A 26,021-nucleotide genomic window follows, 5' to 3' on the forward strand; every position below is an offset into this window, starting at 1 on the left:
ACTGCATTAATAATGAATATAAATTATAGATGGTTTCTCCCATCATTTTTATCTTATTACCTGCTAAAGAATATCACGCCCTCATTTGCCTATACCAGCTCCTTCAGAGTAGAAGCAAGGAGAGCAGACAGAGGTCCAGAGTGGACTAGCAGCTCGCCCAGCACTATGTGGGCAGGGACTGCTGGTTTTCATCAGGTCTTAGTGGGGTTTGGATCGCCTTTCTGCAGTTTTGTTGTTGTCTGGAGGTGGCGGTGTTTGTATTATGAATGTCCTTCTGACAGCAGAAAGGGACTCTGGATGGGGAAGGTCTTGGTGCTTCCTACTAATTTTGGATCTGTCTCATCTCTTAGAGCAAGTTACAAGCTGGGTCTGCTGGCCATGGGGACCCTGAACTTGCACCCTTCTGCAGCGGATGAGGCCGAGAGAGGGAAAGACCATGAGCGTGTGCTCACTGGCCCCCAGAAGCTTTAAAACCAGTGAGGAATAATCAGCTCCTTCATTTGTGCAAGGAAAGGGAAAGCAGATAGCTGTGCTGCCCCAAAATGTCTCCGTTCTGCCACTTCCAACAGGGCAGGAAAGCTGGTTTGGTCCCACATATGTAAAGAGAATAAATGACTTCAAGCCTGCTGGTTTTGTCTTAATCTAACACAATCTGGGAAAACTATTCATGCTTAAATCTGAGGATATATTTGCTACTTCAAAAAGGTGAGAAAAGAAATGGAAACAGCCAGGTTTGGTCTCCCTCCCTCCTCCCAGGCTACGCAGCCCATGCGTATGTAGAGATGCCAATACACACCCAGGTGGTGCTCAGCTCTGCTACGTCATGTGCATCCCATGTAACCTCCAGCAAGGGAATGAGCGTTTCTCCACTTCCACAAACACGCACAGATGGGGATTCTCCCCCACTTCGACCAGAACAGTCACCTACAAACATCTCACAGCACAACCAAGCAGGCTATGTGAAAACAGGCACACGCTGCATTGGAGTTACCCTCAGCTGCCAGGGACACTGCTGCCCGCCTAGTGCCTGTCTAAGGTCTATGAAGATTGTGGTCTTCAGGTAGAGGAACCAGAAGAATTACAAGACCAACAACTGGCTGCTCAAAAATATGCTCTTCTAAATTAGCAAGTATCTGACACAAATTACGACGACAAAGTCAGCTGATCCCTGAGCACCGAAAGTGTTAATGGCAAAGTCCAAATTAAATCTTTGCAGCATACAAAGTCAGTGTCAAATTTGAGTTCAATTGTTGAATGCATTCAAAGCCCATTTATAGATTAAGATACGTTTGCCTAAATTGCTCTCCTTATGGACTCCACAGATTCTGAAGAAAGAAAGTAAGTTTCTCAGGTTCAATCCATATAAAAACTGAAGTATTTGACTCAGAAGAAAGGGAATTTCTAATGGGCTGGGACATTACAAAGTCTGCATTAATATTTATCTGACAGTAGAGTATGACTCTCATGTGAAAGTAATGCTCCTTCTCCCCCCAAAAAAGCAGCAATAAAATCCCCAAAGGTTCATCCCTGCTTTTATCCTTCTGCCCTCATTTTGGTGTTTGCTTCCCAAATCCCTGTGCCTCCTCTTAAAAAAAACCCTCAGTTGCCAAGGAAACCCAGTGAGCAGGGAATTGGCAGGGTTTAGCACTACTAAAAAAGACCTACTGGAAGCTAGTGAAAGTCACAATTAGAAATGGATAGCCTAAGCCACGCAAACGAAGAGGAAGCCTCCGTGCCCACGTCACCACCGGGTGAGTTCACATCACAGCAAGCTTGCCCAGAAACTGCTCACTACAATGGAGCCACGCTGTTTGCAAGCGTGCATGGGGTATAACCCTGCCAGCACTTTCTAGTGTTGCTTTGTGCTTACCTTCTGTTCCTTTTGTATAATTAAGCCTCAGGGTTCTGAGGACTATAGTAGGTTTACTGCTATTGAACCCTGAGGACAGGCAGGAGAGCTGGTGCAATGACGCTGCCATATAGACACCAAAAATGAGAAAACATGGTGTTAAAGCTGGCAAGTTAAATACTGTCTCCCCAAATCTTCTTGCTATTTTAATAAAAAGGAAAGGAAAAAAATAAATCTGTTCTCATTTTTCATACTGATATGGCATTGCAGGGATGAGTCCAGCTCCTGAATTTTAAATTACCCTGTTAAGATTATCAGCCTCTTCCTTCTTCATCCAAGAGGGAGGACCACTTCTTCCATTCTCTCTATTTGAATGGGTTTCAAGGCAAAGATAGAAGAGGAGCTTCCACACAGAAGAACTTATGGCTTGAGTGTCCTCATGTCCAAAAATGCTAATTCCATTTAAATGTGGGACAGTTTTTACCTGCTGTCCAGGTAAAAAGATGGCTCTGCAGGCAGGAGGGGCACTTGGCTGAAAAACACTGTACTAGGTTGCATTTCTGTGTCTGTTTGGATATGAGTGAAGCCTCTATTTGCAATAAAAAATAAAATGGACAATGACTAAGGGCTCTACGTCTGAGGTACGAAAGTAATAATACTATTTGCAATATGATAAAGGAAACTAGTCCCCTGTTTCGAAGTAAAACACATTTTACTTTCTTTTAGAAAATCCCACTCTACAGAAGCAAACTACACTTTGAAGTTATAATGTGATAACCACTCGTTTTGGAGACTGAAAACTCCCCCTGATGCTCAGGTGGTTGCTTTACCAAGACATACGATTACCAGATTGTAAGGCATAAGGGAGCAGTGCTGGCCACGCAGCTCCTATGCCCTGCACAGCCCATGTTGCGGGTAACCTTGCACCTGGGACTTACGAGGTTTTCCGGCTCGAAGCCTCATCAGCAGAGCACAAAGTGAAGCTGCTCCAGAGGCAGCTGGTTGAAAAGCAGCTCTGGCAGCGTTTGAACTGCAGTTGCTCAGGGAGAGAAACCAATCTGATGATATGTGAAAGGTGGATGAGAGCAGAGGAGGGAAGGATGTGAGAGAGAAAGAATTGGAGAAGAGGATTTGAAAGAGGGAGGGGAATGACGTATGAAAGGAAGGAGACATTGACAATAAAAAAGGTAAGGAATAAAGGGGGATGTGAAAAAGGAAAAAGGATGGAAGGAAACGAAGAGAAAAAAAATGTAAGAGACATGTAACGTATACCTGACATGCATTTCTAGTGCAACTAATCACAAGCATGCCTCCCAAAGAGAGCAGAATCAGACATTCTCCTACAAGACTCTACCATTTCTCTGCCATAGTCATTAAAGACCAAAGAAAACCAAAATCACTAAGAATACCTTTGCAATATTACAAAAAAAGATCAACTGGTCAAGTGATTTTGCTGCACTCACAGACTGTATTTCTTTACCAGAACTGTCTCCTCCTCTCCACTGCTTGATGTCTGTAAACTACATCTTCCAGGTATCACATCCACGACCACTCAGGCCATAGATGGAAGGCACCCAACATCAACTGATGAGCTAACATTACCATTGACTGACAAAAGAAAACTGAAACTCTGGTCCAAGACGCAGGAAAAAGCTCCTCTCACTGGCTTCATCTTTTTTGGACTCTTCTATGCTCACAATATTATGTAACAAAACTCCATAAAAGTCAAAAAGCATTCAGCACTCTGAGCTGCGCCCCTAGGTAACAGCGCTGCTAGTTTGAAGCTGGTATTCAGTATGTTTCATAATGGTAAAGCGTCAAAGGAATGTAACAGAGTTGACTGTCATTCGGTCCTTTTCCACGAACTGGGTTAAAAAAAACCCAACAGTATTTGGAAAGAGAGACTTCATAGTAAAGCCCACGGCGGTGCGAGAATTAACAGCAGGTTTGAATAAAAAAAAAGTCTTGTTCATAGCAGCATGGAAAGAATGTGCGGCTAGAAGAGACCTTTTCGGATGAGACACCAGATCAGAGCACCAGACTGGCCAGGACCACGGAAATCTTGAGATACATTTTGGAGAAGAGGAATTGCTTCCTCTGTGCAAGCCACATTGTACCTGATGGAAATGTAACATGCATCCTTAGGTCATTCTGCCATTGGAAAGGGAGGCAGAGTTATTCTTGTCTCTTCCTCAACTGCCATGTAATGCTGCCCCGTGCTACTAGCTTAGCATTTCTTTCCACCTCAAAACCATCACTACAATGACATGTTTCCAACATACGTCAAGCCTATACTGTGAAAAAAGAGGGAAGATGAAAAATATTCTAATTGGAAAACCATACTGACTTTTCTCACTCAGGCTCTCGCTGTTTGCAGGTTACCCACTGCCTGATTAAAGGCCCTACCGTAAAGTCGAGTGTCTGCCAGAACGGGAAATGCTGTTGCCAACTGGTGAGGGTAAATTACTGCCTCTGTGCAGGTCCTCAATAGATCGGCTCCAAGGTTTGGACTTGTCCATTGAGTTTTCCACATTGTTCTCCAAACTTTCAAAGTCAAACCTGAAAGGAAATAGAAATTCCATCACCAGGTTAGACACAAAAGATGCACATAGCATCTTCCTTCCTGTTCAACATCTGCAGATTTTAGTAGAATCAGAATCACAGAATTGTTTAGGTTGGAAAAAACCTTCAAGATCATCAAGTCCAACTGTTAACCCAGCACTGCTAAGTCCACCACTAAACCACGTCCTTAAGTGCCACATCTACATGTCTTTTAAATATATCTCTGGGGATAGGTCCCAAAAGATATCAAAAAGAAAGGAAGAAAGCAATGCAGGCTAACTTCCGTTCGGCTGCAATTCAGTGTGAGCTTCAAATGCATAGTGCAGCAAATTTGGACCTTGACAAAGGGAGCAGCTAACCACATGAGCATCCAATTTCAGAAGGATCAAAGAGCTACGTATTATTCTACTTCAATGCAAAATAAATACAACATTGACTGCTTTGCTGATGAATAGGCTCTGCCTTGAAGAACGAGAATGCTTAAAGCTGTCTCCATTTTATTTGAATAAATTAATACGTTGTGCAAGTACTAATTCATTTTCCTCCATCAATATGTGACCGAGCATTCACACAGCCTTGTTGGCCCTCACACATCTCCCAGCATATGTAATATATTATCATAATCGTTACAGATTTTCTTTGATTTCTGACTCATTGCCCATTGTACTGCTATTTCAAGCAAAAATTGCTTCTTCCCTTTACAGCTTTTGAGGTTATTACTCATGTTTACCACGTTAGAGAGGAAAAACCCAGCAAGCTAAGTTGCATACATTCGTATAATTTTAGGAAGAAAGTCTTTATGCAAACACTTCTTTTTTGCTGTGCAGAGTTTTTTCCAGTGTTAGTAACATTTTAAACCATGTAATTTTCCTTCATTAATTTTATTGCAGCCCCACTAAAAATCGCTTTTCTGTGCAATGATATATATACATCTGATGGCATCTTTTCTAAAAATAAAATATCAGCTCTACTCAGCTTGAGTTCCTAACTACAATATCTTTAACCTACTGCTTCTTTTCACACTTTTATACCAAAATGTACTGCTGCAATATCCTGAATGAAAGCCTGTGGATATACAAAAATAGAACCTCAGCTGAACATCTATTTCCAATTGTATAACGACTAATGAAAGCTGATTTTTTTCCCCTGATTTGTTTTAAGAGAGTCTGTTTAATGATTTATTACCTAAATGACTAAATCTGACTCCCAACTAGCCAGACATCAGAACTGTAAAAGCTGTCTCGAAATTCCTTGAAATTGCTGTCCTGCAGCGCAAACACTGCACAGGACGCCAACAGCTTTGCTTGTCAGGAGCCTTGTGAGAAGTGGTTTGTGTGTGGATGTCACTTTGAACATGATAGGCAGTATTATAATGCCTTGGAGTTGGGCACTAATTAAAAACTGATTTCTGGCTGCTTCCACACATTTGCTGAATGTTTTTTTTCACTGTACCCCTATGACAGTCAGAGGCCAAAGTTAAAAACTATGTCAGTACAGTCTTAGAAATAATCTCAAGGCTTAAACTTTTTTTTTCTCTGCAAAATGTTATCACGGAATCATAGAATCAACTAGGTTGGGAAAGACCTTTAAGATCATCAAGTCCAACTGTTACCCCAGGACTGCCTATGAAGTAATAGGTTTGCATAGGACCCCTCCCTATAAGGCAACAGGTTTGCACTATTAGCATTTTCTCTGCTCTGATGTGTGTACATTACTCTGTATAGAGTCTGTCACTCTGTATGGATGGCAGCGTTCTTGTTCTGCCTTGCAAGCGCAGAGAATACCAGGCAAGTCTTACTTACGTGACTGCATACTGTGCAAACGACAAGTACTCCACCAGAACATCCAGGCCTTTGTTTTCTTCATTCAGGAACTCCCTGACCCATCTGTTAGAAAAATCATCAGACATCAGAGCATTTAGTGGTCTTTGTGAGGTTACTGGAATTCTTGTCAGATAAACTAGAGACAGATCCATTGCAGGAAAGGCAGCACTGCTGAGTAGACCTTTGCTTTCTCACTCAGGAAAACAGGACTTTTTAAAAATGCCCTTTATTAATTAGAGGATTTTAAAACGGTCCTTTAGAGGACTTTACAAATGTACCGAAACAAGCTTTTTTGCAGTACTATGATGGGAAAAATGCCATGAAACAAACAAAAAAGCACATAACCCCCCTCCTATGCACACTCTGCATTGCTCAGAAACTAGGTGTTTGCTCTTCCAAGTACTGAGCTCCGGAACTGGTAAGTGCCCTTCCCATCATAGTGGTGGTGCTGGAAGAGGCCCTGGGTGCTCTGAGGAGTTCAGCTGCTGCCCAGCTTCACTCCAAACTCAGGCTCATCTCCAACACACGATGCTGCGCAAACCACCCGGCAGTGACTACAGCCACCTTTTAACGCATGAGTTTCAGGGACCTGGCTTAATTTTTATCACATCCTGATCTCTAGCAGTCTTTGACACCAGCAAAAGAGTAATCTGACATCCTGGATGCACATCTAACAGTAATTTTGCCTTTCCCTTTTTTTTTTTAAAAGGTATTAACCTGTTACTGCAAATTTTGGCTACTGAGAGTTATGCAAAATAATCTGCAATTCAGAAAAGTCTGTATCTTCCAAAGCTTTCAAAATCTCAAAAACACCAAGTAAAGATTGAACCAGTTCTGAATCAGCTTCTGGTCCCAAGATCCAGAGGTAAGACCAATGGAAATGCAAATGGAAATGACGTGTTTGATAAAGAACTAAGTCTCTGGCGATCCTTTACTTTTGCTATTTAAGAGAAAGCTATTTGTGGAAGTAAATCCTGGCAACATTACTCACAGCCAGGCTTCATGAACTGCATCATGTAAAAGCTATAAAACAGCATGGGGGTGTTATTTATACATATATTTATAGCTACAGTACTATTATTATTCTAGACACATCATGCCCACTCTTGCTCTGATTGATGTAGGGGGAGCAGAAGTTGACTGCAATCTTTTTGCAGCCTTCACAGAGATGTGGATGAACCTTATCATGAAAGGATTAAAGTTGAATTATTCTCCTGAGATGCCCAGTTATCCCTTAACTGAGCCCTTCAGGCTTTAACGATCAATCAAGTGGTATCACTGCTCCACATGCAAAGAGATATTTCCTCAAAGACATTCATCAATAGATGTAAAAAAAAAAAAAAAAATTCTTAAACCAGATGTCATCAAAAATTCTTACCCGATGTGATTTGTTCTTAAAGAAATTTCCAGTTCTCGGAGGACTTGAGTAGACTCTTGGACTCGTCTTCTGAATTTCTGTAATTGAGCGAGCAGGCAAAAAAAACCCCAATTAGATTCATGTGATGCTATTGAAAATATCAACACCTCATGAATCACAGACTGAAAAATAAAATATTAAGGTAAACTGAGAACCCCTTTAAATCCTGAAGAATGCAACAGCAACAGTCTGGCAGTCAACAAAAACATGCACAAAAAAAAAACCCCAACTTCTGTTCCCATGCACATTTTTGAGTTTCTAGGATTAAGATAATTAAAAGCCTGTAGATAAATAGACGTCTTTATAATACAAGTTTATTATTATATATTATAGACATATAATATATATTATATATTTTATATATAGATATACTCTCCACTCTCAATATAGATATATTGAACTCTCCACTGAGAACTACAGCGTTTGGGCTTCATTCTCAGTCTGGTGCTTTAATCTTGCTCTCATGACTTTACACCCACACCAAAAAACCTGCCATCCTTTCTGTATAATTACCAGATCTGGGGGTGCAAGCCAATAATGAAATACACACGTGCTGCCATCTGCATGCTTTAATAATCTGTGCATGCTAAATTGTATCTGCAAAATTAGACGCTGAGGAAAGGCCATAAAATGGCAGAACTAAAACACTGCAGTAGGAAGGAGATGAGGTTTTCTGTCATCTCTATATGGGAGAAGAAAGGGCAACCTGGCAAAACCTGACTGGGACGCAGTGAGAGCCCCACTTCACTCCACGGCTCAGAGCAGGCACTGGTCACAACAGAAGATCTCTAAATGCACACTGACTCATCTTGAGTCGGGTCAAGCAGCTCGTCTTCATCCTCTGCAAAACCAACGTGCAGGAGGGCTGCAGTAGGGCTTTTGGTATGCAGGCAGAGTGAGCCAGCAATGCATTCTCTCCCAGCCAGAGACAGACTGTCCCCTTCTCTCCTTCCTCCTGCTTCTTGTCCATGGAAAAGTACTAAAACAGCTGGATAAATTATCCTGGAGCAGATGTTCTCGTAAATTCTCATTTGTGATCAAGGTAAATGAGAGCAGAAGTGGATGGGCAATAGTATCTTAGAACTGCAGTACTTCACAACCAACTTGGTCGCCCCTTATCACACACACAGTCTTGACGTGGTTGGAAAGAGTTTATAAAAGCTTAGGATGCAAGCAATGCTGCTGCAAGCAGGACTGCACTGAATACAAGGGAAAAAAGGATTTGTTCTCAGTGCACCACAATAAAATCAAGGAGGCTACTTGCCAGTTAATAATTCTCTTGAGTTCATTTGCTGAGGTGAATATGATGAAAGGAGAGGATTTACCTTGCCTTGCTGACCTATGTGAAAATTATCAGCTGCCTTTTACACCAGGCTTTTATCACATGTTAGTTAGCACCACTGGCTTTCTTGAGGCAAGACTAAATCCCAGCTCAGAAAGCCACTGGCAGACTGAAATAGAAATCTCGTTGTAAAGTCCTAGTAGACAGAAGGTGCTATTAATTTTTACTTTGAAACAGGTCGTTGAGAGCAGACGTACAGTTTCTCTGGACCTTGGTTAATTAGCTCAGAGTACAAAAACACAGTACCTTCTCTCCCAAGAGAGTTTACACAATATAACTGCAAGCAGTATAAAACCTCAGCTCTCTAGAAGTAAAGGTAAAATACTGGTGTAGCAAGAGGCAGGCAGGAGGCTGGGGTGGGAGGGCACAGCAGAAATAGGCAGCAAGTTCCCATGTGCCCCACATGGGGCCGTTACCCCCCAGCGAGGCCAGGCTGCTCTTTGCAACCACAGCAGAGAGCAATGAACCGGCTCCATGCTTTACAGGGGTCCAGAAGCCACCAAACTGCAATTCCTTTAAAGATGTGTAATTTCAACACTTTCATTTTCCTGTTTCAAAATTCAACTCAGCCGAAAAGCAACTGTTTTCCCAGGAAGAGCCACCATGACCCCAATTACAAGCCAAAAGGCACATTTTTCAGCAGCGTTTGGAGCCACCTTCATTTGGCCACACTGGGGATCAGCAGCCAAAACGCTGACACCACTTCAATTACAGCAATAATCCTGGTAAGATGAGCTCTCCCCACAATATCACGCATCCGTCCAGAAGCCCATTTGTAAATCTTTCTGCCTCACAGCGCAGGCTGAGGAAAGGCTGCTGGTGATACAGAATAACAAAACAAAAGAGAGGAACTCAATGGAGTTATTTTTAGGCTCCTTCAGTTTTGTCATTTGTCATGGGACTCTTATAGTGGTATTAGGATAAGAAAGGCTTCAATGTGTGCACATGGAGTAACCACAGAGCAAAGCCAAACACTAGATGAATTTCAAAAACCCTTCAGGAAAAAACACACAAAGACCCCTGTTCACCATTATTTTCTTTTTTAAACTATTCTTGGCTACAGGCAAATTTAAGGGTTTCCTACTAAATGGCTTCCTACTCCTTGTCAGAGCCTGCAACAAGAGAAGCACTGTCAGAAGACATTACTGCATCCCTAAAGACAGGAGCTAGTGACGGCACACTGCAGCACAGGGTGCCCAGTGTTTGTCCCTTGCCTGTTGCAGGGACAGAGGTGCACCTCTGCCACAGCTGGAGTCGGCCCCAGCCTGGAAGCCCTGTGTGAAGATACGTATTTTACCGCAGGGTACCAACCTCAGCTCATTGTATGGCCACACAAAGCAGTGATTGTGGAGGACAAGGCACAGCCAGTCAATGGCAGGATCTGTTATGCTCATGCTGCCTTTTTCTGGTTTTATTTTTTAAAGGCTATTATAGCTATCAACACAGGATATGAGCTGATATCCAAAGTGGTTAAATACCAAAGGTTCAGCCAAGGTCCTCTAAATGGGATGTAGGTTTACTGTTATTCTAGAATCCAGGAGGCTATTACTAAGCCCATCAAAGCAGTGCAGAAATATCAGAACCAGTCACAAATACAAGCAGGTACAGAAGCCACATTCAGGGATGCACAACATTCACATTAAATCATTGTATGACTATGATTATGAAAGGCCAAGTGAAGTTCGTGAGTCTTTCATGAGTGATTATCCAACTGTTTTGGAAAAACAATACATAAAAGGATGAATGAGACTCTGCCATGTGAATACACCCGAGGTTATACCTTTACTTCACAACCCTGAAACTGCAGATGAGAGTGCAAGTGAGAGGGGAGTGGTGCCAGCTGTACTTAACTCCTGTCACGCAAATACCCAGAGAAAAGGACTCAAAACTTCAACATCCCCTTCACACGGGTGAGAAAAGTGCCATCTGACAGAGGTTTTATTCACTATCACTGGCCACATGAAAAGTCAGACTTGGAGTACAGCACAGTGATAATTTGTCAGACTATTAATCGAAGCTAAAATTATTAAAACAAGTTGTTTCATGTGTCAGATGGTCCTTTTCTTTGCAACATCTGTTCTCCTTGCTGAGCTATGAAAACTGCAGTGTCCTTCCAACTTCTCTTTGCTTCTCTCTGCAGTTTGTTGCATCTCTGAGACTCTTCTCAGAGACTTTTACTGGGCTTTTTATACAAAGGCAGGAAGGAACCCGGACCTCGGGACTATCCTTGCCGAGGAATGAGGGACGGAATGAGGGATGGGCAAGAGGAAACAGGACACTCCTCACCTTCCTGGTTACAGCTGGGTCCAGATAGCCCTTCAACTTCTGGATGTATGTGTGTGGAGGATTCTTCACTTGAAATCTTTCCTGCAAAGGATACAAGAATAAACATCAGCCATTTAATAACTATATTTACTTACTATATAAAATACACACGCACACTCTAACAGTGTATCTTTGTGATATCATTTTATAAGTGCATACCTTATAGAATCATAGAATCAACTAGGTTAGAAAAGACCTTTAAGATCATCGAGCCCAAATGTTACCCCAGGACTGTCAAGCCCACCACTAAACCATGTCACTAACGGCAAACTGATCTCCCCTCATGGCTGCCCCTCATGATCTCCAGTCACAGCCACCACTCATCTGCCCCCTCATAGTGCCCCACACTATATAGCTGCCACCCCTACCCCTCATGGCCACCCCTAATCTCCCCTCAATATCTCCCCTCATGGCCACCCCTCCTGTCTCCTCATCATCTCCCCTCATGATCTTCCCTCATGGCTGCCCCTGCTCTCACCTCTCATGGATGTCCCTCCTATCCCCTCATGATCTCCCCTCATCCCTCATGGCTGCCCCTGCTCTCCCCTCATCACCTCCCCTCCTCTCCCCTCATGATCTTCCCTCATGGCCGCCCCTGCTCTCACCTCTCATGGCTGTCCCTCCTATCCCCTCATGATCTCCCCTCATCCTTCACGGCTGCCCCTGCTCTCCCCTCATCACCACCCCTCCTCTCCCTCATTATCTTCCCTCATGGCCACCCGTGCTCTCCCCTCACTATCTCCCCCTTCACCCCTCACAGCCACCCCTGCTCTCCCCTCACTATCTCCCCTCACCCCTCATGGCCACCTCTCCTGTCCCCTCACGATCTCCTCTCACCCCTCATGGCCGCCCCTCTCCCGCTCCCAACAACCAACGTCCCTGACGCGCCCCAGCGCTGGCGGGAATATTTGTAAGTATACAATTTACGCATTTCTATGCATACAAATACAATACATTTACACATATCTTGATATTCTGAAATTTGATATATAAAATATACCTTACATATTCAATGACAATTCTGAATGTTACTTACACATACAAACACACACATCTGAAATAACAGAGTTTCTGCTAGCCAGGAGTACCAAGAGGAAAGACAAAGCTTAGAAGAGCAGATGTGTGCCCATGTTTGATTGAAAGCCACGACCACAAAAGCCAGACACCTTTTTTATCACTTGGAACAGGTCTGAAAACACACTGCATGGTCTAGTCTCATTTTATTGTTCGGGTTCCAGACAAATGAATGCAAGAGTAATATGTTAGCAATAAACAAGTAATATTTTAACTCCAGGATATTAAATTGGATTGCCTTTGTAAGGCAAGTCTATGTGAATATACCTACTCCCAGCAGCATCCTGCTTCCTACGACAACACAATGCTCGAGCACCACCATGCTCCTTGTGCCTTGGGATCAGCTCCCTGCACCATTTCTGCCAGCACCACTAGCACGGGAAGCACGTCAATAGTTGAGCTTGTCCCATCCACCCACAGTTCCCAGGGTTTCCTTCCACTCCTGTGTCACACGGGGGCCAAGCTGAGGGATTTCCGGCATGGTGGGAAGCGAGCTGCTAAACGCTACTGAGGACACCGATCCACTTACCAGTGAAATTATGGACCAGATGCCCATCCCTGTCCCACTGGGAAAGCCTGGGAAACACCATGTGCCTCTGCTAAGGTTGAAGTCTGATCAACCTCAGGAGACAGAGGAAGGCAGCTTGCCTGCAATGGTGGGCTTTACCCAAGTAAAACATCTAATCATGCATGCCTGCATTCCTGCTTCCTGTCATATGCCAGCAGCATGCCTGACGTCCCATCCCCACCTCACTCACCTGCTGCTATCCCAGTGCAGAAAAATTCCTACCTGCCTTTGAGACTCACTTCTCACCGAAAGTTTCCCAATGCCTAACCATACAGGGGGATGCTTGACCTGCAACCCAGCATCGGCCACATTCAGAACCGAATTAAAGATTTTGATGACAAATACAAAGTTTGCAAATTTTGTATTCTGAGAGCTGCTTGATTTTTGCTTGCTTTACCAGTTGCGTGGCGAGTTTGAAATCTATCCTACAAAAGTTGCTGTGAAACACAAGTTGTTCTGCAAGAAGTATGCTGTGTCCAAACCTGTTAAGAGCATGACCGAAAGTTCTGATACTGTGTGTACCTTGAAGAATTTTCAACTATTCTGCCTTTTCCCTTGAGGAAAGATGTCATAACAATTTCCTCCTGAAATTTTGCATTTTATAACTGATATCTGAAACCTCCCCTTATTAGGTCAGGATGCAATTTTGACTACATTATCTGAAAGTTATTTCGTAATGAGTAGGACACTGCTGCCCAGTTACCAGAACGTATTGTTGGAACACCAGAAGTTGTTCCTGTTACTATCTTGCTGCTTGTTGTAACAAAAATAATTAATCGTGGTGAGCAGGAAAAAATGAACTAAAAAGTCTGCCAGTCTGTGGTCCCTTGGCCCCAGGCGAGAGCTCTGTAAGAGTGCAGACATTTCTTTCCTCATTTACAACCAGATTTTTTTTCCATGCACCTTCACATATATGGACCAAACACAGTTCTGGAATTGGCATTTCCTTTTTATTTAAAAAACAGTTCAGAAAATGCAAAGTTCCTCATTGCCAGTCCCTTTCACCCTCTTGTAGTTCAATTTGCTGCTAACTGGAACTGCTACTGCTGTGTTAAGAAGGACAGAGACATAAGACAGATGCATGGAGTTACAGACAGGTTTCGGAATGACGTGCCAGGGCTCCATCACACAGCTCCACTGGCACAAGCAGAAATCATCTGCCACTTCCCAAGAAGCGCACAATGGTTAGCCCAAGCATCCAACAAATGGGAGCAGGCACACCCACAGATGTTGACTGGAGCTTTAAAGGAAATAGAAAAATTAAAACAAAAAAACAGAAGCACATAAAACAGTCAAAAGATGAAGACGTCAATATTCAAAAGTACCCTAACTGCTTGCTTCATTTTTGCACTTTTTACAGGACACTGTTAGACCAGTTTCTCTGTCAGACTTACAGCCCCCTCAGGATACTGTGGCTTTACAGTGGGCATAAATATTAAGTTATGTAGAAGCAGTTTCCACCCATTAACCCACTTTAAAACTTCTTTACACTGGCAAACAGACAAAAAACCACTTTGCAGTAGATGAGAATCTGGCCCACTGCAGACTAGTAAAGAGTCACAGGGGTATCTGTACCTTGGAGACCACCACTGTTTCTCACTTTCCCCCTCAATAGTTTAGTATCAGCTCCAGAGACATTACAGCATTTGAATAACCATGTCCTTCTCTACAAAAAACTCCCACAAAAGTAGAAGTGTTTTCACTGTACCACTTGACAACTATGTCCAAATATTATTCTTTGCATTTGCATGTGGTAGAGCACCAATCTGAAAGTCCGCTCTTGAAGAAAAGTAGGCAATGTGAGAGCACCAGCAAGCAGTAGGCATGGCAGGAGCCTGCTCCTGACTGCAGAGTCTCAGACTACCAATGCTCCACATTAGCTCTCCTATTTATTCCTCCCCTTTTTGGGGATTTTCTCATGCTGATGTGTAGCTCTGCTGTATTTGGTCTAATCACCCAGGGAAGCTATTTTGCTCTTATGGATTTACTTCTCTTACTGACTAATCAGCCATCATCTGCTAAAGCAACAGGAGCTTTTCCTAACTGCCAGTTTTAATATCAGGCAATTTCAAAATGAAATGTTTAAAGAGATTCAACAAGCACATTTAGTAGACTGTGATGCAGATACTATACGGTTTTCTTTGTTTTCTTAAAACCCAGTTGTAATTATATATTTATGTAATACTCTCTTCAGTGATTTAAGTTAGATATAAGGAAGAAATTCTTTACTGTGAGGGTGGTGAGGCACTGGAACAGGCTGCCAAAGAAAGTTGTGCATGCTCCATCCCTGGCAGTGTTCAAGGCCAGGTTGGACAGGGCCTTGAGCAACCTGGTCTAGTGGAAGGTGTCCCTGACCGTGGCAGCAGGTTGGACCTAGATGATCTTAAGGTCCTTTCCAACCCAAACCATTCTAGGATTCTATGGTTCTGTGATTTCATTTAAAAAGATGTTGCTCATTACTGGATAGTGGAATTATTTGGGCAGAAGGATTTTAAAGACATTATCCATGAACAGCAGATACCAGAAATGCTCTTCCTAACTAGTGACCAAGATCCACTTGTGGTAGACATCTACTAGTCCTGGAAACATTTTACAGCCCCTTAAAGTGTTTTTTCTGCTTTGGAAAGCCATGAGGGATTAGCCTTTAAAACTGTCCTTTCCTGGCTATGATTACTGTCTCAATTTATCCAGCTTTGACTGTTTTATATTAGAGTCTGGTACGTCGCAAGCTGCAAGAACTAGGGCTCAGTGCTGTGCAGCAATGGCAGCCTGAGGCTCCCGACGCCTCTGGGACACTCTAAACGTCTGCTTGCAGCCATCGTCCTCCCAAAAAACCTGATGCTCTGCCAGAGCTCACACAAGGTGGGAAGGCACAGGGCTCGTCGGACCAGCATGACTGCAGTCTGGTATTTCGTTTGCTGTGAATGCTGTAAGTGTGCAGGTTGGCCAGCATGGGGTCCTCTCAAGGTCCTCTGGTCCTTCTTTAGAGCATTTACTTCCCCATAGTCCCTCCTGCAGAGACAAACACGCTTCTCGGCTAACACTGAGGTACTGCTATTCACATGTAACCCACTTGCCTTAGATACTGTAAATCAGGAGTTAAAAATCACTGCTTTTTCCTGTCTGCTCCTCCTCTCCACTTTTGGCAATTCCCAATCGCTCAGTGGCCAAATCTGCTTTCAAAATAAGAATTCATATGGCATAGGGTTTAACGCTATTTGAACAACGAGGCTGGGGATTTTTACCACACACATATAAAGTTTAAAATCCGTACTTGAGTCTCCAAAGCAAAAAGCGTAAGCCAGTGAGTGACATCATGACTGGGACATGGTGGCTTCCTCTCCCAGTCGACCCGGGACTGGGCCATTCAGACATAACAAAGCTAATAAATCCCGATGAAACCTATTTTACCTCCACTACATGACTCATATAAGCACCAATGCTATCTACAGCCCTGAAAGAAGAAAGGCACAGACCAGCAATAACTCGACCCCGCTTTGTCAACCACCTAGAAAGCAAACTAACTGAATTCCCCAAGGATAAAAGGTCCTTTCTTACTTGAAAAATTGCTGAGGAGCAGTGCTATAAGCCAGAACAACAGACAAACGTAAAGAAGTGCATGCAAGGAGCCAGCGGCATCGGACCAGAGAGCAGTGAGATGACTTGGTCTCCAAGACCTCCCTTTAGGGTAATAAATTAGGAGTATTCAGGGAAAAACCTTGGATGGGGGAGCACAATACCACTCCTGTGCTTCTTTTACCAGCAATCTCCAGAATTAGCACTTTATTTCCTGATGGATACCAAATCAGGAAGGGTGCTTTACTTCAGCATCAAAGAGGAACTGCTGGATTTCTGCATTTCCTTTTTCATGAGATTCTACAAAGAACTCAACACATCTCTTGTTCACCCGAATCTGGAAAACATATTAATTCCATAACCAGGAAATTGTGGCTTTTCCAAAGATTTTTTGCTTTCAAAAACATTCAGGACATTTTCTGCATTATTATGTTATTATTATTATTATTACTCTTGCTAACTTGTTTCATTCTTAGCATTCACACACATTAGGTAAGCACTCAGCACATCCAACTCTGTATCCCAGCTTGCCAGAAATCCCAACAGGCAGACAGTAACTGCTAGGAGTGCATGAAGCACATGGATGGTGAACACTGGTGAAAGGAGGTGGACAAGCAGGGCTGGAGGCCAGTGTCTTCTCACACCAGGTCATAAATGGGGTACCGATTTCCACCACCCGGCCCCCATGCCACACAGACCTGGAGAGTGGCTCAGCCCTGGCTCCAGCAATCCAGCCAGCTCACCAGCAGGACAGTATGTAACTTTATATATGACTTATTACATTATATGAGACTTATGTCTTATTACAGAATGAGATTATAACAGCTGTTTATCCCTGCACTAATTAGACCGAGTGGCCATGTTTCAGGTGAAATTACCCCCAACACAGGCAGTCCCTGGAAGCAAAGCCGAGGGGCAGCAGAGGACCCTCACCCAAGAGGCTGCTAGAGAAACCCACTGCCATCCTGGTAAGCTCCATACTGGCCGCTAGCCTCCAAAACAGCCGGCACCTGCGTTCATTCAGAGTTTCACTAGGAAAGGGAGAGAGATCTACAAATACCCCAGTGATGATATTTTGGATGTAAACCACATGACTTTCATCTTTGGTCTCTTAATTCATTATTCCACACACACACCTCCAGCGTCTCCAAAGGTGAGGACATGGTGATGCCCCTGCCACAATTTGCCATTAGAGGGCAATGAAGAACTTTGTTAAGATGTCCCCAACCTCTTCCCTCAACATCTGTGCCCCCTCTATATGCCTCATGGCAAGCATCTGGATAGAGGCCTAGACTACACCAAAAGGGTGGCTCACTACGCCAGGAAATGGTACCCTCTTGCCTGCCTGGATCCTTCCCAACACTCACCCCCCAGATGACCCTCAGCCCTCAAGAGGATGGGCAACAGGTTTACCAGCTTTGCTCTTCTCCTCATAAGCTAAGCTGGAGAGGTAGGGAGCAAACTTTCAGGACACCAGCACCAACATTTAGATGACTTGCAAGGTTTATAGACAAAGGAGTAGAAAATACCACACAGGATGAGTCCGCCACAACCAGCCCAGGAACCCTTACAATGATTCACTACAACATGCACAACCCTACTTACGGTAGATTATTATTATTATTATTATTATTATTGTTGTTGTTGTTGTTGTTGTTGTTGTTGTTGTTGTTGTTATTACCATCACCACGAGGCTGGTAGCTCCCCACTTTTGTAAATCTCACTTCCGCAAAAGTGAGAGTTCCTTTTGGGAGCAGAACTCTTTCCCCTAGTAGTTTCAAAATATTTCACAGATCAGGCAGGGTCTGCTTTACAGACCGTTTAGAAAATATCACTTAAGAGCAATCTCTGCACACGTTTTCCTTTCAGATATAAGTTGAAAACCAGCACAGAAGGGTAAGAGTTAATTTCCTCAAGCTGTTACATTAATTAACATCCTCAGCTCTTCATTAAGCAAAACTGGGTAAAAATGGTGCAACAGGCGATATCAATGGAAAAATTTGCATCTACACTAAAAACACTCTGTACAAAATCTATTCCTGGAAGTACTTTTAGCTATGCACCATAATTATGTGGACAGATATAAATATTTCACACCCCATACGCTGTATTACAGTGGTTTACAGACACCTGCTTCACAATGCTCTAATTTACAGTGGCTGGCAAGCACCCACAAGGAATGCCAGGGAGGCTGTGGAGCTGTGACAGATCACAGATACATAGCCCCTTACTGCCCAAGCACCTCCCCTCAGATGGCCGGACCCTGGAAGCGTGGCACACGGTCATCTCCCACCCCTTCGGGATCCTTGCAGTGTTGAGCTTCATGGTGCTGGTTACAACAGTCCTGCGCTGCTTCCCTGCCTACCCTCTTCAAGCGATGGGAAGGAGACTCATCCCAACCCGGGGGTGGACTCAGTGTTGTGCAAGGAGCCATTAAGATACGTGATTACTCCAGATTGCAAATTTCCTTCACTGCATTTCCATCTGCTCATCCCTCCTATCTTGCTGCAGAGTTCAGGAGTGAATCAGCAGCAGCTGCATGTTGCAAAGGGTGGGTCAGCTCTGAGGTGGGAGTTTGCACAGTGAGGCTGTGATCTAACTGCTTCTGCCTGCCCCACTGCCAAGTCCAGCACAAAGCTCACACTTACTTGTACATGCTCTGAGTGTGCATGCTCTAAGCAAACATCCATGAAACAAATCACAGTAGATTAAGCAATTTGTTCAGTGTCTCACTAAACTGAAACTTTAAATAGCTCAACACTTTACATTCTCTGCACAGAAAACTCATGGAAAAAAAGCTAGTAATTCTTTATTCAGCTTTACTTTAAGGTAGCTGGATTTTATCAGAGGCTCCACCACGGGAATAGCTGAATAGGAAATGCCCCAAAAACCTATTTATTAAAATGTTCCTGACCTCACAGCATGACTGTACCTTCTGCCAAACTCTCATCCTGGTACCGCTGTGTTTACATTTCAAGGAAACATCCTACTTTCATAGTCTTGGATCAATTATTTTCACTAGTGATTACTTTTGAAGTTTATGGCAGAACCTCATTTTGCTGTTGGCTCACAAATGCAGATCCTACCTTTAGCATGCTTCACTTTCTCTAAATCATGCCGTTTCTTTTCATTTGCCATGGCAGAGCCAACCTGTTAATTGTTCTATACTGCTGCCAAGTGTGCATGCCACAGCAGAGCTCACACACAGAAGATACCTCAGCATCTGGGGCTGCTTAATCCCAGGTTGTTGTTCAGCCTCTAAGGCGAAGAGGAGTGCAGGGTGCATCACCATTCACCTCTCCCTGAAGGCAACAGCCACCGCCTCCTGTGACAATGGCTCGTGATATGGAAAGCCAAATACTCACTGGATAGAGACCATTCGTTCATGTTACACAGGTCAAGACAGACCAAACTCAAAGCCCTCACTGAGAGGTGACTGAAGGTCAGTCTTTTTGAGTCTGTGCCAGACAAATTAATCAGCATTCACCATTCAGAGGAAACAGGCACAGGGGTGATGGTAACATCAGAGGGGAAAGAAATATTGCTCTGTGGCAAAAAAAAATGGAATTCTTATTGCAAGACTTCTATGAGTTGTTACCAATAATGGAGCATAAACCCAAAGAAATGAGTGTTTGAAACTATTCAAATACTTGTCCTCTGCAAGGTCCCTCTTCTAAGCCCAGGGACGCTGGTGATGAAACCCAGTTGTTGCTCTCAATGAGACGTGCCAAAAGCCCTCTGGACCTCCCTTACCTGGTCACAGATGAGCTCCCACTTCTTCTCGTTGTCATACTGCCGCAGAAGCCGGGCTTTGTCAGGCGGCAAGTTCATCGCATTCTGCAGAGAAAGAGAAAGCAAACGTAAGGGACCGCAGAGGGCTCAGGCTCTGGTGGAGTCAGACATGAGCAAACCAAGGCAAAGTGGCTGCGGTTGCTTTAATTGTTTTATGTGAATTCCCATTGATAGGGTTATTCAGAAACATTCCCTCTAAATGTCATCTTTGGCCCCAAAAGCACCAGTGAATCACAAGGCACTGACGGACAAAGCTTGGTGCTGGGACGTAGGAGGAGGTTAGTGACTGGAGCTCATGACCAGCCACCTCCATCCAAAGGAAAGGACAGGGCTTCCTCCTGCTGCCAGGAGTCACCTTTGAGTCCAGATGGGTCCCTGTGGCACACCACATCCCCTCTTCCCTTTGCCAGCCCTGGCCTGAGCTCTCTCATTGGGGAAACACAAACTCCAGCTGCAGGCTGGGGACTGCAGAAGGCCAGTTCTCTCCAAACAAGATCTTGAAATGCCATTTCATTTTATTTCAACAGTGGGACACTATTCAGGTTTTTCAATGTCACTGCATGCAGCTTTATCTGAATAACACAGATCCCAGAGGCAGAATTGCTGCTGCCCATCCTGACGTTGTGCTACTCGCATACACAAAGATAACAATCCTGAGACTGTGAATGACAACCTGCAGTAACGAGTCAGAAGGCAGGGGAGAGGCAGCAATTAAATGATGCCTATCGTTTGCTGGCTCCTTTGATGTCAGTTGAGATACCTTTCTATGGGCAGCTGTCTGGGGTAGGGCGGCACAGGCCGGCTACTCGCTCTCAAGGCAGTTTTCCTAAGAGCTGTATCTCTAAATACACAGCATAACTGTCGTGCTTACACTGCTGGAGAACCCAGGAACGCCTTGAGAGCTTCGCAAACACCAGGTCCAGAGAGCCTCCCTATCAGCACAGCAAGGTGAAGTGGCTGAATGAAAACCAGCCAAGCACCTCTTCATCTTCAGTACTTGCTGGTCTCCAGCTTGGATTCCCAGACCAGCCGGAGTTATCCTCAGTTAACCCTCAGGACAACAGCCTCTGGTGGTCCATCTGGACTGCTGCTGGGGCAGGAGCAAAGTGTCGGTCAGTCCCCGCAGCACACCAGAGGCAGGCAGGCCAGTGCTGTGCACATCTCCAGCACCAGCAGGCACTACCCTTCTGCATTTAATTTTTAAAAGGCTGCGGGAGGCATAAAAAGAGGCCAGAACCAAAGGCTGTTAAATAAGCCTGTAATGAAGCAGTAATCAATACACTGGCATTTAGGTACTGAAACACCCTGCTCTAGAAGTGCACATCTTCACAAGCCATGCGATAGGCAGCTTTACAGATTTATTAAAAGCAGGCTGTCCTGGGAGTCCTCAGAAACACTCCCAGACACCAACAAGAACATCTGTTATGATCAGCCCTACCTGATGACCCCCCAGTCTGTTTACCCTGAATGGCACACCATAAAATCAAAATTCACATAAGTTCCCAGACAGGGACTGCAGGAGCCAAGTGCAATCCCCGTCCTGCTGGGACAGTGTGCACGATGCTGACCGCACTGACAGGCACTGCAACAACGAGGTGAGCTTTGGGGGATGAGGGGCTTTGAAGGAAAGCTGAGAGGTTCACTGGCAGCAGCTGGCCACCAATGGCAAAGCTTTCCAACAGTTTCTGGGTGACTGAGCACTATGTTCCCATTGCAAAGACAAGGCTTTCCCTGCTCATGTTCCAGGGGTAGGGTATGATGCAGGACTACCTTGCCCCACACCTCCTGCAGGCCTTTCACATCCCAGCTGCCCTGCTAACTCACAGGCCAGGCTGTCAGCCTGCTCCCAGCCCAGCTCAGCCCGGGGGGAGGCAGCCACAGGGCCGGGGCTGCTCCTGACCCAGCTCCCTCCTAGACACAGCTTCCTTCTCCCTGGGTTTACTTGCGCAGCCTGAGCTGGAAAACAGGAGGGCTTGGGCGTGACTCAGGAGCAGATGTGGCATTCCTGCTGGCAGGCAGTGGTAGCTGTGAGGAGGCAGGGCAGAGGGGCAGAGGCTGCTGCAGTCATCTGCGTTCCCCCTGCCTGAGGCTGGGTGTAAGGGTCCCCCTCGCCCGCTGCCCTAACATGATGCAGCCACCACCTTCCCTCCACTGCTGTGCTCCGCCAGCACCCTGCCTGAAAGCACGGTAGCACAGGCAGGAACAGTGATGCATGCCCTAAACACCGTCCTTCCACATCTTCAGTGGGACAGCAAATGCTGCTTCTTTACCGGAAATACTGCAGACCCCTGAGGGCCTCCCTGTTTTGAACTTGTACCTTCCAGTCCATGCAAGACCATCGAGAGAGGCAAGGACAGCACGGGTCTCCAACCCATCTGTCTGCATGTTGCAGCTGTATTTGCTATTGTCCCACAAGACCTTACCTCCATCCATCCCGGCTGATGAGTGACACGCACTCCTGGGGATCCCCTCCACCACCCTGCTGCTGTGATGACTGCTCTTCCTGAAGCTTGTTTTCCATCAGATAACAAATACCCTTCCTTTTGCTCATCTGTGCTGTCATGTTGACAGTATTTATAGGCTGTGATCATATCTGTGCTTGATTCTCCCCTCAGTCACTCACCATGTAACTTATCAGTTCTACTTATCATTTTAATGCACTACTTGGTATTTTTCCTGGGGCTTCTTCAAGCATCATTCCTTACCTCTGAGGATGCAACATATTTCATAGCTATGCTAAATCTCAGCTGTAGGAAAAGCTTCACTGTTTACCTGCAATACACCCCTTGTCAAACTCTGATCTTCTTATAGCTCATCAGCTTACCCAACCAGGCTGGCACTCGGACAAGAAACCTGCCTGGAAACCTTTGCAGAATTCCGTCATGGCAAGAGTTCAGTGTGGATGAAAGCCTGAAACAGGGAAAACAAGACCCAGGCAGCAGGTTCCAGTGATCTCATTTCAAGCTGAATTACATCTGATCTCATTCTGAAATGTGAACTCCTTTGCTTCACATCATTCTGCTACACGCAACCATTCAACGTATTTCAACAATTACTGCAATTCACTTCAGATACCTCCCACCCTAGTCCGACAAGCAAACTTATTTATGAATACATTGTGTGCAACCAGGTTCAAATCCCTGTGTGTAAGTACTACTCACTTCTCAATAAGAGATTTAAAGCAGTTTTAAAACCTGCTTGTGTGCAAGCCCATTACCATGCGCTTAGACAGGATCTTCCACTGCAGCAAACCATGGTGGGTCACCCCTGCAGCCCTTCTAGCTTCTTCCTTCATGTCTTCAGGAGGAAACTGGAAGGAAACTACTACTTCTGCTGTCTGCAGCCCCTCTGGCCTCATCACTCATGTGGTAAGGAGGGAATGCACTTGGACTAGGAGGGAATGCACCTGGACCAGGGCTTTTCACGCTGGCAGAGTCAATTTGACATTAACTTTTATGTCTTATACATAAATCAGTTTGAATGGCTTTCTTAGCAACTGCACCAGACTGCACTCATCTACTGGAAACCATTGCAAGACATTCTCACTCTCGCCTTGTCATGCAGGCTCATTTCTGCACCACGCATGCCCTTTTCCCCATCCAAGACACCTGGTGAATTGGATCTCCTGCTCCCCTGGAGCTCCCTGTCCTTCAGCCCAGCTTTCCTCCAGCCTCCAGGCTGGTGTCCCAGCACACCTGACCCCACTCAACATCCACCTTCATCAAGGCCGTCAGTCTTGATGAATGAACCAAATAACCCTTGTTTCATTGTACAAAATAACACAGGTGTAGATCGTACCTTCTCTAAAAGCAGGACTAATACTGGTCTTCATGTCTTCCTGTTAACAACTGTTCCCTGCTAGAAAACTACCTTCTAAACCATGATATTTTTACTTAAATGGGAAGCAATATATTTTCCTTATGTTTATGCATGGCATTATACCAATTGGCTTTCTGAAATCAAAGCATACTATATCTAATTGCATAACCTTTAGCTGTTGCATCAGTAACTATGGCAAAGAAGGCTACTGAATTGGCTGGCTTAACCTGACCAATTGCAATAGTTTTGACTTTAGTCATAACTAACCAGATGCATTAGCAGTCTGGATTTCTTGTTCTCTGTGGATCAGTGAAATGACTCACAAACGTCTCCTGGCCACTTCCAGCTCTTACGACTACAGGCTTCACACATACCAGCGTTTTTTAGTTAACTACAGGTCTATGACCTGGGATTTCTCTTTCCTTCTTCACCCTAATTAGAGTTCATGCTTTGAAGGCTTTTGATAGCATAACTATTCCACTCCTGATACAACCTAAACCCTTCCTGTTGCCAGAAGGGATGGCACTCTACTCCCCTGCCTGTGTCCCCAGCCAGGTTGTCCCTTACCTTCCCCCCATATCACCACCAGCACTGATGCATGGAGGCCCTTTGCCAGCAGCACAGACTTCGATCAGCTCAAGGAAGAACTGCACTTTTATACTGGGTACCCATCTTCCATTAGGATCCCACCTCGAGCCATAAAAGACCATTTCTTTTAGTGGCAACAGCAGTTAAAGCAGCCCCATTGCCTTATACCCCACTGCTCTGCATCCCCATCCCCAGCTGGGTCTGCACACACACCTGCATGGGTCGTACTAAACATAATCTAGATTAAAAATAACCATTTCTGGTCAAGCTATTTTTAATTCAAGTCAGTGCCCTGAGTCCAACAAACTGCACAGTGGCACCAACTGAGAGGCTGCCAGGGCCATGCCACAGCTCATGCTGGACCTCATAGTAGCTGTGATACCACCTCCCTGTGTCGGGGTTTTTGCCTCTTTCATTGCCCTGTCATTACCCAAGGTCACACAGCCCAGCGTAAAACACTGGCAGCCGCCGGTCCTGGCTGAGCATCTGCGCCCAGGTGAGCTCTGCAGCTTTGCTCCACTCCTTCCTCCCACAGACCCACAGCTTTAGGAAATGAGTCCCACCTTCCTCACTGTACTGCAAGTTTCCATAACATCACACCACTTCTAGGACTGAAGGCGGGGGTTGGAAAAACCCTCTGGCACATCATTCTGCCTCACTGTCTGCGAGGCAATAGGAAATTGGTGCGTACCGCTGCTTTACAGCCTCTGAGTAAGGTTTCCGACTCCTCAGAAACACCTACAAACACAAATCTGGAGCACTGCACTCAAGAGTAACTGCAATGAGATCCTACAAGGCATCGTGCTGCCTGCAAGGGCTGGTTTCCAATCATATTTTGGCTCCAAAACCACATAACTTCTCTTTTTCCCCACAAATTCCAAAGTTATTCATGTCTACTTCTACATGCCAAATAAAATAGGTAAGGTTTCCATTCCGTTTGCTCTGGGTTGGCATTATAAAGCTAGAACTTAAATTAATCACAGTAGCAGACGGAAAACTGGGGGAAATACTAGCAGACCTACAAAATACTAAATTGCTTAAGAGTTAAAAATAAAACCAGCAGCGCATCAAGGAAATATATGTATTTTTAACCTATGAAACAAAGGCCAGCTCCGTCCAAACTGGCAGTCCCGACAGCGTCTCCGAAGCACGGGGCCAGATGCCTCGCTAACTGTGCTGTGTACCAGCACACGTTGAGACTGAGCCTCATCCCAAGGAGGCGATTCCACCAATCCCAGTGTGACAATGAGACCAGTGGTCCAGCACAGGGCAGGAAAACGTTGTTT

The 26,021-nt window shown here is 44.8% G+C and overlaps 1 protein-coding gene across 8 annotated transcripts in view; it reads right to left on the bottom strand.

Moving 5' to 3' along the window:
• Window positions 1–26,021, bottom strand: part of FMNL2 (formin like 2) — a 144,823-nt gene that overhangs the window by 48,529 nt on the left and 70,273 nt on the right. For all 8 annotated transcript variants that reach the window (XR_003991434.1, XM_030486178.1, XM_030486179.1 and 5 more), the window contains exons 2-6: window positions 20,290–20,373; window positions 11,280–11,360; window positions 7,613–7,689; window positions 6,214–6,297; window positions 4,256–4,408 (exon numbers count right to left, since the gene is read on the bottom strand). Coding sequence is in view for 7 of the 8 variants with exons in the window: in XM_030486178.1 (XP_030342038.1) it covers window positions 4,256–4,408; window positions 6,214–6,297; window positions 7,613–7,689; window positions 11,280–11,360; window positions 20,290–20,373 (479 nt within the window). In the remaining variant the exon portion in view is untranslated. The remainder of the gene's footprint in view (window positions 1–4,255; window positions 4,409–6,213; window positions 6,298–7,612; window positions 7,690–11,279; window positions 11,361–20,289; window positions 20,374–26,021) is intronic.

Source organism: Strigops habroptila, chromosome 5 (genome assembly GCF_004027225.2).
Source record: "Strigops habroptila isolate Jane chromosome 5, bStrHab1.2.pri, whole genome shotgun sequence".
NCBI classification, from domain to species: domain Eukaryota; kingdom Metazoa; phylum Chordata; class Aves; order Psittaciformes; family Psittacidae; genus Strigops; species Strigops habroptila.